The 17452-nt window shown below is 42.4% G+C and overlaps 1 protein-coding gene across 1 annotated transcript in view; it reads left to right on the top strand.

The window, feature by feature from the left end:
- The first annotated feature begins 2855 nt into the window (after positions 1–2855).
- rheb (Ras homolog, mTORC1 binding) overlaps positions 2856–17452 on the top strand; it is a 105922-nt gene continuing 91325 nt past the window's right edge. The window contains exon 1 of the mRNA XM_078536876.1: positions 2856–3279. Coding sequence (XP_078393002.1) covers positions 3228–3279 — 52 coding nt within the window. The 5' untranslated portion in view covers positions 2856–3227. The remainder of the gene's footprint in view (positions 3280–17452) is intronic.

The raw sequence follows: 17452 nt of genomic DNA, 5'->3' as shown, positions 1-17452 counted from the left end.
TCGGCAGAGCTCAGCGCTGCTTGTGTGGGCAGGGGAGGGGATGTGTGAGCCGGGCGGGCACAAACTTCGCGCGTGCGCGTGTGAGTGCGCGCTTCATAATCTCCCTGAGGCACAAGCTGTTTCACGGAGATGAAGAGATATGAAAAAAATAATTAAAAAAAAAAATTGTAACGAAACATGTCCCCTCTTGAGCAGGGACATGCTACGAATGAAAAATTAAAGTTTTTATCTTATTTTTATTTGGTTTTGGAAACCTCATCCTGCCCGTGGATGAGGTTTCCAAAAAAAGTGCAAAGGCCGCTTGGGCTTTTCGCCTGCCCTCCAACCGTAAGGCTGGATGGGCAGTGAAAAATTTCTTTTAATTAACTTTTTAATGGCCTCAATAGGACTTTTAATTGTTGGCGGGCGCGCTGCTGACTCTGGCATGCGCCCGCCGACCGAAATATCGCGTGAGTGCGCGATGACACCGGGACACTTGCTCGGCGTCATTTTACGCTTGGTTGGGTTGGGCGCGCGCCCACCTGTCGAGCTAAAAGTTTTATGCGAGGTGTCGACACTGCTTGTAAAGAAATGCAGCCCAGAGAGTTGTTTTGGGAGTCAAAGCTACAATTAATTTAAAAGCAATCAGTGAGCCCTGGAAGGCTACGTTGTCATGGTGATGGGTGAAGCTGAAGAAAGCTCTAGGGTTTCAAATTATCTATATGTTTGCTGGGGAAGAGAGCGTTCTGCAGCAGGGGTAAAGGTCCTGCTGTTAGCAGGCTCCAGGCAGCAAAAGTGTTGCTGTTAGCTGGCTGAGTGGAGTTGGGGCTCTGGAGAAATCCCAGGAGCTGGATGATAGTTCTGTGCAGTTAGGGCTCAGGGGAAAGTCTTGGAGAGCTGAGAAGGTGGCAGAAAGTCACTAGCTCTGTGCTGGAAAAGGTTAGGGCTCAGAAGAAACCCTGGGAGCCACTTATAGCTTGGTGTAGCTGGGGGGATTGGAGGTTGGTGAAATCCAGGGGCACTGCCAGCCCAGTGAAGCCAGCCAGCTATTAAAGAGCTGAAATTGTGCCAGTAAGTGGAGGCTGGATTGCAGACTCAGAAATCCAAGGGAATGGAGTCTCGGGAGGTGAGATGGAAACGTTGGGAGGTGTGCAGTCATTGAGGCAGTCTGAATTGGGCTGGCTTTGAGGGAATTCAGAGGCTTGAATTTTGAAAGTGAAAAGTTTGGTGTCCCACATGAGGGAGACAGAGTTTCAGCAAGATTGATTGACACACAGTGTTTACTGACGTTGGATGGGTTGTTGAGAAATCTGTGGACTCTGTCTTGCTCACATTTGCCATTTATTATGTGATGTGTTAGTGCAGTTTGTTTGACCACATTTGCCTGTTAATTGACATGTACCAAATATTAAGTTTGAAGGTTAGACTATAAGATGGATATTGTAAATGGTTTCATCTGATTGACCTTGTAAGTAAAGTTTATTTTTGTTTGTTCAAAAGCTGGAATCTTCTGACTTTATTATCTTAGTGAGTGTCTTGAATCTCAAACTTCATCTACTTTAAACACAACGCTATTGGTCCCTTACTGGATCTCACCAAAAACTTGGGGGTTTGGCCTAGGATCATAACATGTGCCAGACCCAGGCATGCAGGCTCTGGTGTTCAGAAGGAGAACTAACCCAGCAATGGTGTCTGGACTGTGGGTGCAGGCTTGGTGACTGGGGTCCCTCTTCTTGGCCCATGGAGGCCCCCAGATGCGATATCCTTGAATGCTTCCTCCCCGTCCCCAGGCAGGAAGCCACTGGGAGTCCCGCCTCCATGCAGCTGGTGGCCTGTCCACACTGCAGAGAATTGATCCTCTGTTGGCAAAATTACAAAGGCCTAGGAAATTGGCCGACAATTGCTTTTATAATTACTTAAATTGGCTGCCTGTCCCTGGTCAGCAGGCGGAAAAGCTGCTGTTGTTTTCACTTTGGGAAAATGACTGGGCGACGGGACAGCATTGGGGATCACTCCAGGTCCTATTCATTGCCATTTTCCTGGCCCCTCCGCCTCCCAGCCCACCTCCAAAGTGCTGACAAAATCCCAGCCATAAACTCTGAGAGTGCTTGACAGGGTAAATGCTAAGAAGCTGTTTCTGCTGACTGGAGAGTTCAGAACTATGGGTTATTGTCTCAGGATAGGGGCTTGGCCATTTAGGATTGAGTTGAGGAGAAATTTTGTTACTCAAAATGTTTGTGAATCTTTGGAATTCTCTATCCCAGATTGTTGTGGATGTCCAGTTCAAAGTTGAGTATATTCAAGACTGAGATTAATGGATTTTTGGACTCTAGACAGGGTCGGGCTATGGAGGTGCGGAGTGGAAAGTGGAATCAGGGAAGAAGATCACTCATTATCTTACCAAATGGGAAAGCAGGTTCAAGAGCGATATTGCCTACTCCAGCTCCAATTTCTTACGAAAAAGAAAAAACAAGGTTTCCAAACATTCCCTGTTTTATTTTAGATTTCAGTTTGCCTTTCTACGGACACCCAGCATTTTTTTTGTTTGTTTTCAGATTTACCAGCAATGTTTCTTTTTTTTTGCTGCTGCTGTTGCTTTAAAAAGAGGGCAGCAGGGAACTACAGTTCCCAGCTGTCAGTGCGGTTGGTGTGTGTGTGTGTGTGTGTGTGTGTGTGTGTGGCCGGGGGGGGTGGGGGGAGACCAGCTCAGTCCCTGGCGTTGCTAGGTAACCAGCTGCCCCTCCTTCCCAACGGGCCGGCGCTGCGGCGGGGGTGGGGGTGGGGCGGGAGAAATGATTGACATGTCAGATAGCCAGTGGCCGCGCAGGTGCTGACGTCAGGCCGGCCGGGTTGATCCAATGGGCTGGGGCGGGTCCAGAGGATGGAAGGTTCCGGTTGAATCTGGTGAGGGAAAGCGGGTCGGAGCTGCGCCACTCAGCGTCTACCGAGCCCAAAATAGCAAATCCCGTACAGATAGTCCCCTCAGTCGGACAGAAATCACCTTTGATCTCTTTTTTGTGCTTTCTAAACTTGATATACATTTTTACAAAGTATATCTATGTAGTTTTTTGTTATTGAAGTAATAAGTTCTTTCCCCTCCCCCTTCCCCCATTGGGATTTTTTTTTCTCTGGGGGGGCTGCCGGCCTGTAATTTGTCATTTTTTTTTTCCCCCCAAAACGGAAATTGTCGTCATTTTTTAAATTACCTAATTTTATTTTTTCCTTTGGGTTTGAACCTCGCTGTTAACATGCCACAGCCGAAGTCCCGTAAGGTTGCGATATTAGGATACAGATCAGTGGGTGAGTAGAAGCGTCTGGCACAGCCCAGCCTGTGCACTGAGCGAGCAGCAGTTTCTGTCTGTGTCTCAACCCGGAGACGGCAATGGCTCATCATTTGCAGACATTAAATTAGTGCCTGGCTCTACAAGATCTCGCAACTAATTTTTATTTAACTGTGCAATAACATAGGCTTGAAGACATTATTGCCTGTTGTTGGAAAATCTTGCAACTAACTAGTTTTTTTTAAAAAAAATAAACGTCTATTTCCATAAACGCATCATTTTAGAGACATTATTGATTGTTACAGAAAATATTGCAGCTTTTTAAAATATATATATATATCTCTGTATTTCCATAAACTCATTGGTTGCTTGTTCTACAAGATCTTGTAACTAATTTTCATACATCTGTGTAGGTTGAGCAGGGAGCTGCAGACGCTCTAGAAAATCTTGCAGCTAGTTTTTAATAGATCTGTATTTACTTAAGCTCATCATTTAAAGATATTGCTTGTTCTAGAAGATCTCGCAACCATTTTTTATGTACGTGTGTATTGAGATTAAATCGCTGGAATAACTAACCTCGTGTAATGGCTGACTTTCCTCCCTCCCTCCACCTTACTTTGGTTTACCACTGTGTGGGGTGGTGTATTACTGGTTGTAGTAAATGATGTTACCTCCAGCTTGCTGCCAACAACTTTTAAAGTACTTTTTTTTTTACTGAGGAGAAGAAGCTTTATTGGATCTGCAACGACTGACCATATTCTTTCCTTTCGCTCCGGGGTGGGGGGAGGGGGAACTCTGTTTTGCATCGTGTGTTGCATGTTAAAAGTGTTTTTCTGGTTTGTTCCAGCAGCTTTAATTCACAAAGGAATTCTCTGGGAAACCTAACCCCGCGTAATGACTGTGTCCTTAACTTCCCATCCCCCCAGTCGCCAGCTTTGTTTTAGCTTTTCACTGCCAGCTAGAGAGAGATACAAGCATTGTTAGAGAGCTAGTGTTTCCTGGAATTTGTGTATGTTTGTAGAATGCCTTTTAATAAAATATTGCAGGCTATTATGGGCAGATTTTGTTTTAAAATAGCCTTTCCAGCCACTGATTTAATTTATTTTTGGTAATATTGTACTACTATTTTGATATGTAGACTTAGATTTGAAAATAGATGACTAGGTAATATTAACTTCATAGTGTGGGTGAAACTTGGTGGATTTTGCTTTTTGCAAGTGGCTGTTACTTATTTTAAATGGTATTTTTCCCTATACTTGGTCTTGATGTTGCAATCTCTCATTTTGATTTAAAATTTTTCTTTCAATGTATTGTATTTAATTATTTAATTAAACAATGAAGGTTATTTTATCATGGCAACAGTTGTTTAATATAAAGGGAAAACCAAATATATGCGGTATCTCTGCATGATTTCAAGTTTCTGAGATTTACCACCAAGCTATTAAATATTTTAAAATGTAAGTTTAAGTACAATGAAACAACCAACAGAAAAAAAATATATTGATGCATAAATGCTTGACAGCCAGGAAGATTTTGATGCTATTATAAACTGTTTTATTCTGGCAGTTTTATAATGCTGTTTCAGCCTTTCAGGGTACTGGTTGCTAGCTAAATGTTTTTAAGCAGTACTTGAAGCAGTTATTATAATTAATGTAGCGATTGCCTTATGTAGTGATTTATTTTGATATATCAGGGACATCAAGTTTGGGGTGAATTCTGGGTGTGGAAAAAAGGATTGATTTCTTTCAGGGCTATAACTTCTTTTGGTGTTTTCATGAAGTGGTGGTTTTTGAAATTATGAGCCTCTTCTAACTAAACAACATGGTTATATTTCCCTTAGATTTCAGTGACTTTGCGTTGCAGGCATTTTTTTCTGTTCCTGAAATGAATCCTAGCATCTGCATGAAACGGGTTCATTCAGTGAGAACTTAAGTCACCTTTGCCACTGTTACTATAGCAGTGCAGATTTTCTTGATGCAAGATGGGCAATGTCAACAATCCTCATGTCTTGCCCAGCTGAGAACTGACAACTCACCAACTGTAATAAATGACTGGAAAGCGTTTTCGCTAATATTTAGTTGCGAGTCAACGCAAAACAACCTGAGCTACAAAAATGTTTAGTAAGAAGTATTAGTAAATGTGTGTGTGTGTAAAGTCAAGGCGATTGACGTGACATTGATAAACTGCCTGTTTCACTCCGTTTGCAATGTCATCTCAACCCTGAGTTGTATTATGTCCTTGAAATGTACTCCAACCTGTTAGTCTTTGTCTTTATATGCACACGTTGGTTTTTAAATTTTGGCCTGCTTTTGTGTGTGAATGACAGGTAGAAAGGACAAACTCTTGACAATTGAACCGTGATTGGAATCAAGATGGTATTAGATCTTGATTTGAACTGCACTGATATTGGAATTTATTGTGACAGTAAAATTGCAGTACCTATATTCAATCCATAATGTAATGAATAACCGTGACTCTTTGGTTCACCTATGACGCAGCTAATACCAATTCACTGTAATTCTAAAGAGTCTTTCCGACTGATTGTAGAATCTTTTATTGGCTATAATTAGCTGTTTTCATAACTTTTTTTTAAAGCAAAATGCTGCTGGTTCTTTTTCAGCTCAAGTCACCTGGATCTTTTGGATTTTGCACTCGTTTTGATAGCGCATTATGCGCTGACTGAAAATTGAATTCCATTATTTTGCCTTATATGAATTCAGTGCTGCTTCTGGCTGCCCAGAAATTCTCACTTCCTCTTTCTGTTCAATATTCCGAGAATTAAGGACCATAGAGACCATGGCGTAGAAGCAGAAGGCTATTCGGCCCATCAAATCTGCTCTGCCATTCAATGAGATCATGGCGTGACAATCCACTTTCCTGCCTTTTCCCCATAAACCTCGATTCCCTTACTGAATAAAAATCTTGTTTATTGCAGCCTTGAATATACTTAATAACCCAGCTTCTACAGCTGTCCGTGGTGAAGAATTCCACAGATTGACTACCCTCTGAGAGAAGAAATTAATCCTCATCTCTGTTTCAGATGGGTGCCCCCTTACTCTGAGATTGTCTTCTGGCCCTAGACTCTCCCACAAGGGGAAACAACCTCTCAGCATCTACCCTGCCAAGCCCCCTAAGAATCTTATATGTTTCAATAAGGTCGCCTCTCATTCTTCTAAGCTCCAATGAGTATAGGCCCAACCTACTCAGCCTCTCCTCATAAGAAAATCCCTCCATCCCTGGGATCAGCCAAGTGAACCTTCTCTGCCTATAATGTTAGTATATCTTTCCTTAGATAAGGGGACCAGAACTGTTCATAACATTCTAGGTGTGGTCTAACTAGCACCTTGTATAGTTTTAGCAAGAGTTCCCTATTTTTATACTCCATTTCCTTTGAAATAAAGGCCAACATTCCATTTGCCTTCCCTATAATCTGTTGAACTTGCTTTTTGGGATTCATGCACAGGGACCCTCAAATCCCTCTGTGCTGCAGCTTTCTTAAGTCTTTCTTCATTTAAGTAATATTCAGCACCTCTATTCTTCCGGCCAAAGTGCATAATCTCACGTTTTCCCACATAATATCCCATCTGCCACGTTTTTGCCCACTCACTTAAACTGTCTATATCCCTCTGTAACCTCCTTGTGTCATTCTCACCACTTGCCTTCCCACCTATTTTTATGCCATCTGCAAACTTGGCGATAGTTCATTCACTTCCCTCATCCAAGTCATTAATATATATTGTAAATAATTGTGGCCCCAGCACTGATTCCTATGCCACTCCACTAGTTACAGGCTGCCAACCTGAAAATGCTCCCCTGTATCCAAACTCTCTGCCCCCTATTAGTTAGCCAGTCCTTTATCTATGCTAATATACTACCCCCAACACCATGGGCTCTTATCTTTATTAAGTAGCCTTACGTGTGGTACCTTATCGAACGCCTTTTGGAAATCCAAATATATTACATCGACTGGTTCCCCTTTATCTATCCTGCTTGTTACCTCCCCAAAGAATTCTAATAAATTTGTCAGGCACGATTTCCCCTTCATGAAGCCATGCTGACTCTGCTTGATTATATTATGCGTTTCTAAATGCTTTGCTATTACATCCTTTATAATAGATTCTAACATTTTCCCAATGACAGATATTAAGCTAACTGGCCTATAAGTTAAAAGCAAAAAACTGCGGATGCTGGAAATCCAAAACAAAAACAAAAATACCTGGAAAAACTCAGCAGGTCTGGCAGCATCTGCGGAGAGGAACACAGTTAACGTTTGGAGTCCGTATGACTCTTTAACAGAACTAAGGAACTGTTTTGGCCTATAAGTTACCTGTTTTTTGCCAGGAGACAGAATATAAGAACTTACGAAGTAGGAGTAGGCCAGTTGGCCCATCAAACCTTGTCTGCAATTCAATAAGATCATGGCTGATCTAAATGTGGCATTAACTCCACTTTCCTGCCTGTTCCCACCCCAAATAACCCCCAATTCCCTTGTCAATCAAAAATATGGCTAACTTAGCCTTGAATATATTCAATGACCCAGTCTTCACTGCTCTCTGGGGAAGAGAATTCCAAAGATTAACGACCTTCCTGGAGAACGACCTTCTTGATCTCCATCTTAAATGGGAGACCCCTTTATTTTGAAAATCTGTCCCTTAGTCCGAGATTCCACCACATTCTCTCAACATTTACCCTGTCAAGCCCCCACAGATTCTGACATATTTCAAGAAGACCACCTCACATTCTTCTGAACTCCAATGAGTTTAGGCTCATCCTGCTCAACCTGTCCTCATAAGACAACCTCTTCATCCCAAAATCAACCTCATGAACCTTCTCCAATCTAAGTATATTCCTGAAATAAGGAGACCAGAATGGCATTCAGAATTCTCGGTGTGGTCTCACCAAGGCCCAATACAATTGTAGCAAGACTTCCCTACTTTTATGCTTCATTCCCCTTGCAAAAAGGCCAACATTCCATTTACCTTCCGAATTGCTTGCTGTTCCTACATGCTAACCTTTTGTAATTCATGTTCGAGGATACCCAGATCCCTCTACCACAGCATCTTACAGTCTCTCTTCAGTTAAATAATATTCTGCTTTTTTGTTCTTGCCACCAAAGTGGGCAAGCTCACATCTTCCCACATTATAGTCCATCTGTCAAAATTTTGCCCACTTACTTAACCTATCTGTATTCTTTTGCAGACTTTTTGTGCCCCCCTCACAACTTGCTTTCCTACCTTCTTTGCACCATCATATTTGGTTACAATACACTCGGTCCCTTCATCTGTCATTGATTTAGTTTGTAAATAGTTGAAGTCATAGCGCTGATCCCTGTGACACTCCACTAGTTACGGTTTGATAACTTGAAAATGATCCATTTATCCCGACTCTGTTTCCTGTTTTAGCCAATCCTCTATCCATGCTAATATATTACTGTCCCACCCATGAGCCCTTCAGTGCAGTACCTTTTTGCTCTTATATTCGCTACTGAATACCTCTTACGTGCACATCAATTTGAGACCTTAAACATTCTCGATGTTTTTTCTTTTTTTTTTAGACTTGTGTTTGAAAAGTCTAAAATAGCCATAATATTTTTCAAAATCAAAACTGGAAACATGAACCTCCAGTTGTAAAACTTATTCAGTGAGATGTTTTTCTGATGGATGTGGGTATTGGGATTCAACTCATCTGGCAGCATTCTTGAAATGCAGTTGAAATGCACTTGGGCTGTTATTTCTAATGTTACCAAGGAGGTATCTTGTTTTCCCATTAAAAAGAATACTTGGAATATGTTTGCTAACTAATAGCTGCTCATTTGATCTCTGCAGGTGAGTGGACCGAGCTAAATTCTTGAAGTATGACTTCTCCAGCATGTGTTACTCAAATGTAAAATTTAGTACTTAAATTTGTTAAATCAAACACAAATAATGTTATCAAGCCTCGGTCTGCAAAACTCGTATTAATCTTAAAGGGCAACTTGTGGCATTCTTTTGACTAGTTTGAGTTGTAAAAATACAGCCAGTGAAGAACGTGCACACTGGAAACTGGAAACAGTTTTTTTGAAGCTTTTATATTCACACAGTGGTACTGTTATGCCATTCGCTGCAATAGTATTTGGAAATGGTCCTCAAAAGATTTTTATGCAAGGTTACATAGGCCTGTCAACTGTGGGATTGACATTTAAAAGGCCTTTTGTTGGGTGGCTTGGCAGATAGAGCGGCTCAGCATTAGACTTTCAATTAGGCTGGTTTGAATCCCAGTATTGATTAACATTTGCAGTCTAACTTCTCCATTATAGCAAGAGTCAGCTGGCTAATGTATGGGAGGGAGGCAAAACTAGCTGATGAGAGTGCTAATCCCACAGTAAGTGTATTCTGGCAGTTGGGTGAATAAGTGTTGCTAAGGGGATCTGGAGATTGATTCAATCATCTCAACCAGCCAGGAGAATATGAATGTGCAAAAGCAAAATATTGCAGATGTTGGAAATCTGAAATTAAATCAAAACATTCTGGAAACACTCAGGTCAGTCAGCACCATTGGAGAGAGAAACTTTTCTTTCCCAAAAATATACTTTATTCATAAAATTTGTAGAAGTATATTATATAACAGTTCAAATTTGACATGACAGTGCAATGGGAATCAAGGGGGAAACTCTCTGCTTGTTGGAGTTATACCTATCACAAAGGTTGTGGCTGTTGGAGGTCAATCAGCTCAGTTCTATGACATTACTGCAAGAGTTCCTCAGGGTAGTGTCCTCAGCCCAACCATCTTCAGCTGCTTCATCAATGACCTTCCATCATAAGGTCAGAAGTGGGGATGTTCGCTGATTATTGCATAATGTTCAGCATCAGTCACGACTCCTCAGATACTGAAGCAGTCCATGTCCAAATGCAGCAAGACCTGGACAATATCTAGGTTTGAGCTGGCAAGTGGCAAATAACATTCGTGCCACTCAAGTGCCAGGCAATGACCATCTCCAACAAGAGCGAATCTAACCATGGCATTACCATTGCTGAATCTTCCACTACCAACATCCTGGAGTTACCATTGACCAGAAACTGAACTGGACTAGCCATATAAATACCGTGGCTACAAGAGCAGATCACAAGAGTAACTACCTCCTGACTCCCCAAAGCCTGTCCACCAACTACAAGGCACAAGTCAGGAGTGTGATGGAATACCCTCCACTTGCTGGATGAGGGCAGCTCCAACAACAATGAAGAAGCTTGACACCATCCAGGACAAAGCAGCCCGCTTGATTGGCATCCTTTCCACAAACATTCACTCCCTCCACCACCAACAAACAGTAACAGCAGTGTGTACCATCTACAAGATGCGCTGCAGAAACCCACCAAGGATCCTTAGACAGCACCTTCTGAACCCATGACCGCTACCATCTAGAAGGACAAGGGCAACAGACACATGGCAACACCATCACCAGGACACACTCCCCTCCAAGCCGCTCACCATCCTGACTTGGAAATATATCACCGTTCCTTCACTGTCGCTGGGTCAAAGTCCTAGCACTCCCTCCCTAACAGCACAGTGGGAGTACTGACACCACAGGGACTGCAGTGGCTCACCACCACCTTCTCGAGGGCAATTAGGGATGGGCAATAAATGCTGGCCTAGCCAGTGACGCCCACATCCTGGAAATGAATAAAAAAAGATGTTTTTCTTTCAATACAGTGCATGAGGTGCCCCGCACACTTTCCATTACAGTGTACATTTACATTTCATGCCAAACATTTTCTGATGCATGTAGTTTGGGTTTTATACGGTTTCCAGACCTTTGGTGTACTATGGCAGGTGGACCTTGGACAGTGGCATTTACCCATTGAGCCTTTGCAGCTTCTGCCCCAAGCTTTAGTGCAACCCTCAGCATGTTATCCTGGCTCTTGGAATGTCCTAGTCTGAAGCACACTCATTGAGAGCTCTTTGAACTGGAAGACCAAGTTTTGGGCAGATCAAAGAGCATCATTCACCCAATTGATGGTCCTCCAGCAGCAGCTGATGTTAATCTCGGTGTGAGTACCCGGGAACCACCCGTAGAGCACTGAGTTACAGAGCTGGTCAGGATGAACCTCAACAAAAGCCACTGCACCTCTTTCTAGATTTGCTTTGCAAAGGCACAAGATTGTCAGACCTTCCCATCAGATACTGTGCAGGTCTGATCAGGGCCAGCTTATCACAACTCCAGACCAAATATGACCTGATTGGCAATGACCTTGGGCAGAACTTTGTAGTCCAGGTTAAACAGCGAAATGAGCTAACAATTTCTGATTTCCTCATTCCGTTTGTAGATGAGGGTGATGATGCCTTTCTTCATAGGTTCTGACGTGCTACTGGCCAGAATCAAACCCTTGTACACTTCCAGTAGGTCTGGGCTGATCCAGTCCCACGGAGCCAAATGCAACTCGGTGTGCTGTCACTTCCAGGAGTTTTACAGAATCTCAGAAACCATAGAATCACAAACATTACAGTTGCAGAAGGAGGCCATTTGGCCCATCGAGTCTGCACTGGCTCTCTGAAAGAGCATTTTACCTAGTCCCACCCCCCTACTTTATACCTGCAACCCTTCACATTCTTTCTTTTCAGATAGCTTTGAACACTTCGATTGAACCTGACTCCACCACTGTGTCAGGAAGTTCATTCTATACTCCAACCACCCTCTGGTTGAAAAATTTCCCCCTCATCACTATTACTCCTTTTGCCAATTATTTTGACTCTGCGCCCTCTAGTTCTTGATGTTCTCTTCAGTGGGAACTGTTTCTCACTATTTACCCTGTCCATACTACTCAGGATCTTGAATTAAGCGTCCTCTCAGCAGCCTTTTCTCCAAGGGAAACAGCCCCAACCGCTCCAATCTATCTATTGGTATGGGAGGAATGGGTTTCAGTTCATGGGGCACTGGCACCAGCACTGGGGTAGAAGGGAGCTGTTCCAGTGGGATGGGCTTTACTTGAACCGTGCTGGGACCAGTGCCCTGGCGAATCGAATACCCAGGGCTTAGAGAGGGTTTTAAACTAAATAGAGGAGGGAGGGTTCTGGAAAAGGGATACTTAGGCTTACAAAGGAAAAGGATATAGCAACCTTGCAGGGCAGCTGTTTAGGTGCAACAGGAAGGGACAGAGTGTACAAACAAAAAAACAGCAAATAGGGTCAAATGGGGTAAAAAGGTTAAAAAACAAAATGAATGGCTATTTACTTGAATGCACATAGTATTCGGAACAAAATAAATGAATTAACGGCACAAATAGGGGTTAATGGGTATGAGCTTATAGCCATTACTGAGATGTGGTTGCGAGGAGCTCAAAGTTGGGAACTAAATATTCAAGGGTATGTGACTGTTCAAAAGGGCAGGAAGGAAAGGCTGATGGGTAACTTTGTTAATACGAGATGAAATAAGTACGATAGCAAGATGATTTTTGATCGGAAGATGTAGAATCCATATGGGTGGAGGTAAGAAATAACTAGGGGATGAATACACTGGTGGGAGTAGTCTATAGTTCTCCTGACAGGAGCTATACTGTAGGACAGAGAATAAATCAGGCGATAATGAGGGCATGTAAAAAGGCAGTACATTAATCATGGGTGACTTTAATCTTCATGTAGATTGGGAAAATCGCATTGGCGGAGATAGACACGAACAAGAATTCATAGTGTACTCAGGATGGTTTCTTAGAACAATATGTTGTGAATCCAACCAGCGGTCAGGCTGTTTTGGATCTGGTAATGTGTAATGAGGCAGGTTAATAAATGATCTCAGAGTAAAAGACATCCTTGGAAACAGTAACCATAATATGGTAGAATTCAGTTTGAGTGAGAGAAACTTGGGTTGGAAACAGCTGTGCTAAACTTAAATAAGGCCAATTACAATGGAATGGGGGCAGAGTTGGCTGGAGTGGACTGAGAAAGCAGTTTAGTAGAAAAGACGGTTGATGAATAATGGCAGATGTTTAAGAAAATAGTTCATAACTCTCAACAAAGATATATCCCAGTGAGGAATAGGATTGAAGGAAAGGGATAAACCAACCATGGTTAACCAAATAAGTTAAGGACAGTATCAAATTGAAAGAAAAATCATACAATGTGGCAAAGATTAGTGGTAAGCCAGAAGATTGGGAAAGTTTTAAAAACCAACAAAAGATAACCAACTAAAAAAATAATAGAAAATAAACTTTGAGGATAAACTAGCAAGTAATATAAAATCGGACAGTAAAAGCTTCTTTAAATATATAAGAGGGAATAGAGGGGCCAAAGTGAACAAAGGCCCCTTTCAGAATGAGGCTGGGGAAATAATAATGGGGAACCAGGAAATGGTAGAGGAGTTGAATAACTACTTTGCTTCAATCTCCACGGTAGAAGATACTAATAGCATTCCAAAAATACTAAATAACCAAGGGGCAAAAGGGGGAAGGAAATAAATACAATAACTGTCACTAGAGAAATGTACTAGGGAAACTAATGGGGCTAAAGGCTGATAAATCCCCTGGACCTGATGGGTTGCACCCTAGGATATTAAAGGACGTAGCTGCAGAGACAGTGGATGCACTGGTAGTAATAGAGGATTGGCTAACTAATAGACAGAGATGGGATAAGGGGGACATTTTCAGGATGGCAACCTGTAACTAGTGGAGTACCACAGGAATCAGTGCCGGGCCTCAATTATTTACAATATATATTAATGGCTTAGATGAGGGAAGTGAATGTACTATCGCCAAGTTTGCGGATGACACAAAAATAGGTGGAAGGGCAAGTGGTAAGGATGACACAAGGAGCCTACAGGGGGATATAGACAGGTTAAGTGAGTGGGCAAAAGCTTGGCAGATGGAATATAATGTGGGAAAATGTGAGGTTATGCACTTTGGCAAGAAGAATAGAGGAGCTCAATATTTAAATGGAGAAAGACTGCAGAAGGCTGCAACACAGAGGGATTTGGGGGTCCCCGTGCATGAATCCCAAAAAGCTTGCATACAAGTTCAACAGATTATAGGGAAGGCAAATGGAATGTTGGCCTTTATTTCAAAGGGATTGGAGTATAAAAATAGGGAAGTCTTGCTAAAACTATACAAGGCACTAGTTAGACCACACCCAGAATACTCTGAACAATTTTGGTCCCCTTATCTAAGGAAAGATATGCTGGCATTGGAGGCAGTCTAGAGAAGGTTCACTAGTTTGATCCTGGGTATGGAGGGATTTTCTTATGAGGAGAGGTTGAGTAGGTTGGGCCTGTTCTTCATTGGAATTTAGAAGAATGAGAGGCGACCTTATTGAAACATAAGATTCTTGGGTTGCTTGACAGGGTAGATGCTGAAAGATTGTTTTCCCTTGTGGAAGAGTCTAGGACCAGAGGGCATAATCTGAGTAAGGGGGTGCCCATTTAAAACACAGGAGTTTCTTCTGAGGGTAGTCAATCTGTGGAATTCTTTACCGCAGAGGGCTGTGGAGGCTGGGTCATAAAGTATATTCAAGGCTGAGATAGACGGATTTTTAATCAGTAAGGGAATCAAGGGTTATGGGAAAAGGCAGGAAAGTGGAGTTAAGGATTATCAGATCAGCCATGATCTCATTGAATGGCAGAGTAGACTTGATGGACCGAATGGCCGACTTCTGCTCTTGCGTCTAAAGGCTCATAGCTACAGTTCTTCATCACTGGAATCATTCTTGTGAATCTCCTCTGTATTCTTTCAAGTGCTTTCACAAATGGTGGTGATGTAGTGGTATTGTCGCTGGACTAGTACTCCAGATACCCAAGGTAATACCCTGGGGACCTGGGTTCGAATCCCACCATGGCAAAATCTGGAATCTGTCCTTTAAGGAAGGAAATCTGCCATCCTTACCTGGCCTGGCCCAGATGTGACCACAGATCCACAGCAGTGTCCTCTGAAATGGCCTAGCAAGCCTCTCCGTTCACAATTAGGGATGGGCAATAAATGCTGGTTCACATCCCATGAACGAATAAAAAAAATCCTTCCTCAAGTATGGCACCCCAAACTGGATGCAGTACTCCAGATGAGCCCTAACACGTGTCTTATACAAGTTCAACATGACCCCCTTACTCATTCTACTCAATTACCCTATTAACTGCTCTCTCAGCATGCCCTGCCATCTTCAATGATTTATGTACAGATACACCGAGGTCCCTCTGTTCCTGCACCTCCTTTAGAGGCTCTTCCTTTATGTTATACTGTCTCACCATATCCTTCCTGCCAAATTGAATCACCTCACGCTTCTCTGCATTGAACGTCATCTGCCACTTGTCTGCCGATCTACCAGCACGTCCATGTCCTTTCGAAGTTCAAGACTATCCTCATCACAGTTGACAACATTTCCAATCTTTGTATCATCTGCAAATTTTGAAATCCTGCCCTGAACACCATAGAACCATAGAACACTACAGCACAGAAAACAGGCCATTCGGCCCTTCTAGTCTGTGCCAAAATATTATTCCGCTAGTCCCATTGACCTGCACCTAGTCCATAACCCTCCAGACCTCTCCCATCCATGTATCTATATATCAAGAAGAGCAAGAGTCCCAACACTGACCTCTGGGGAACTCCATTACAAACTTTCCTCCAATCTGAAAAACAACCATTTATCACTGCTGTCTGTTTCCTGTCACTCAGCTAATTTCTTATCCAAGTGCCTATTTTCCCTTTTATTCCATGAGCTAAAGTTTTGCTCTCAAGTCTGTTGTGTGGCATGTATCAAATGCCTTTTGAAAATCCACATACACCGCAACAACAGCGTTGCCCTTATCAACCTTCTCTGTTACCTCCTCAAAAAACTCCAGGTAGTTAGTTTATTTGTCTGATGGCCTTTGTCAGCATGTCCAGAGTTAGCATTTTGTTCAGACTTTTTGGCGTACTCTTGATAGAGGACAGGAAGGACTGAGATCTGTGGAGACAGAAACAGTTAAAATGTTTCTGCTCAATTACCCTTTCATCAGAACTGGAGGATGTTAACGATTTAACAGCTTTTTAGTAAGTAGAGTCAAGGAAACGGGGGAAGGAAGAAAAGAACAAAAGGGAAGGCTCCTGGAAAACAGGAGATAAAATAACGAAAGGAATGATGGTCATGGAACAAGTAAAGAAGCAAAAGATGGGTCTAGAGGAGGTGTAAATGGAAATAATAGAATCATTACAAACAGCTACTATTGAAAAATAGCAGTTTTAATCTGTCCTATTAAACTTGGTGTTGATTCCCGATGGTGTAAAGTACCTAATTGAAAGATGAGGTTCTGTTTCTCAAATAAAACACAAAATATTTTTTTAAAACTCAGCATGTCTGGCAGCATCTGTGGAGAGAGAAAGAGTTAATGTTAACTTTTTTTTTCTCTCCACAGATGCTGCCAGACCTGCTGGGTTTTTACTGCGTTTCCTGATTTCATTTTGAGTTTTCAGCTCCTGCAGTATTTTGCTTATATTTTGCTGTTTCTTAAGTTTACCATGAGCTTTATTGCAACAGTGCAGGAGGCCAAGGACAGAGGTGGGAGTGGAATGGAGAATTAAAATGGCAAACAGCCCGAAAGCTCAGGGTCATGCTTGTGGCCTGAGCAAAGGTTTTCTTCAAAATGTTTACTCAATCTGGGTTTGGTCTTTTCATTGTAGAGGAGACTGCATTGTAAGTAGAATATATACTAAATTGCATGAAGTACATGTGCAATGAATGTACAATGCTTTTGTGAAATGTAATGTGCTTTGCAAAGCTAATTACAATACCATTTGAATCACAGTCTAGAATGATTGCAGAACCCACTTGCATATTGTGCACTTATGGTTAATATATTATTGATCTATAACTGTACTACACATTGGCATGTATCTTCTGTGGAGTGATAATCATCATCAGATTGCCACCCGGCTCAAACTTTCCCCCGACTTGGTGCTGCTCCACATTCCTTGCCGTGCCTTCTGAGCCCAGCTTTCTCAGAAATGTGGAGTGGAGCGTCCCTTGGAGAGCTCTGTCGCAGTGCAGTAGAGTTGGAGGGAAGACAGGACATGTCCCCTTTTTTATGACACTAATTGCCATGTGGTAAGTTTAAAGGTCCAGTTTGAATGTTAGTGAATGGGTGAGTGGATGAATGAGTGAATGGGTAGGTGAATAAGGTAAGTGGATAGGTTGGGCAAGGTAGGGTGGGTTAGGTGGCAGGTGGATTTGTTGGAGGGGATTAGACAAGTAGTCAGTGCAGG

The sequence above is a fragment of the Cetorhinus maximus genome, chromosome 3 (assembly GCF_964194155.1).
Source record: "Cetorhinus maximus chromosome 3, sCetMax3.hap1.1, whole genome shotgun sequence".
In the NCBI taxonomy this organism is placed as follows: Eukaryota; Metazoa; Chordata; class Chondrichthyes; order Lamniformes; family Cetorhinidae; genus Cetorhinus; species Cetorhinus maximus.
Note: the sequence above shows the minus strand (reverse complement) of the source record. Positions and strands in the feature narration are given on the sequence as shown.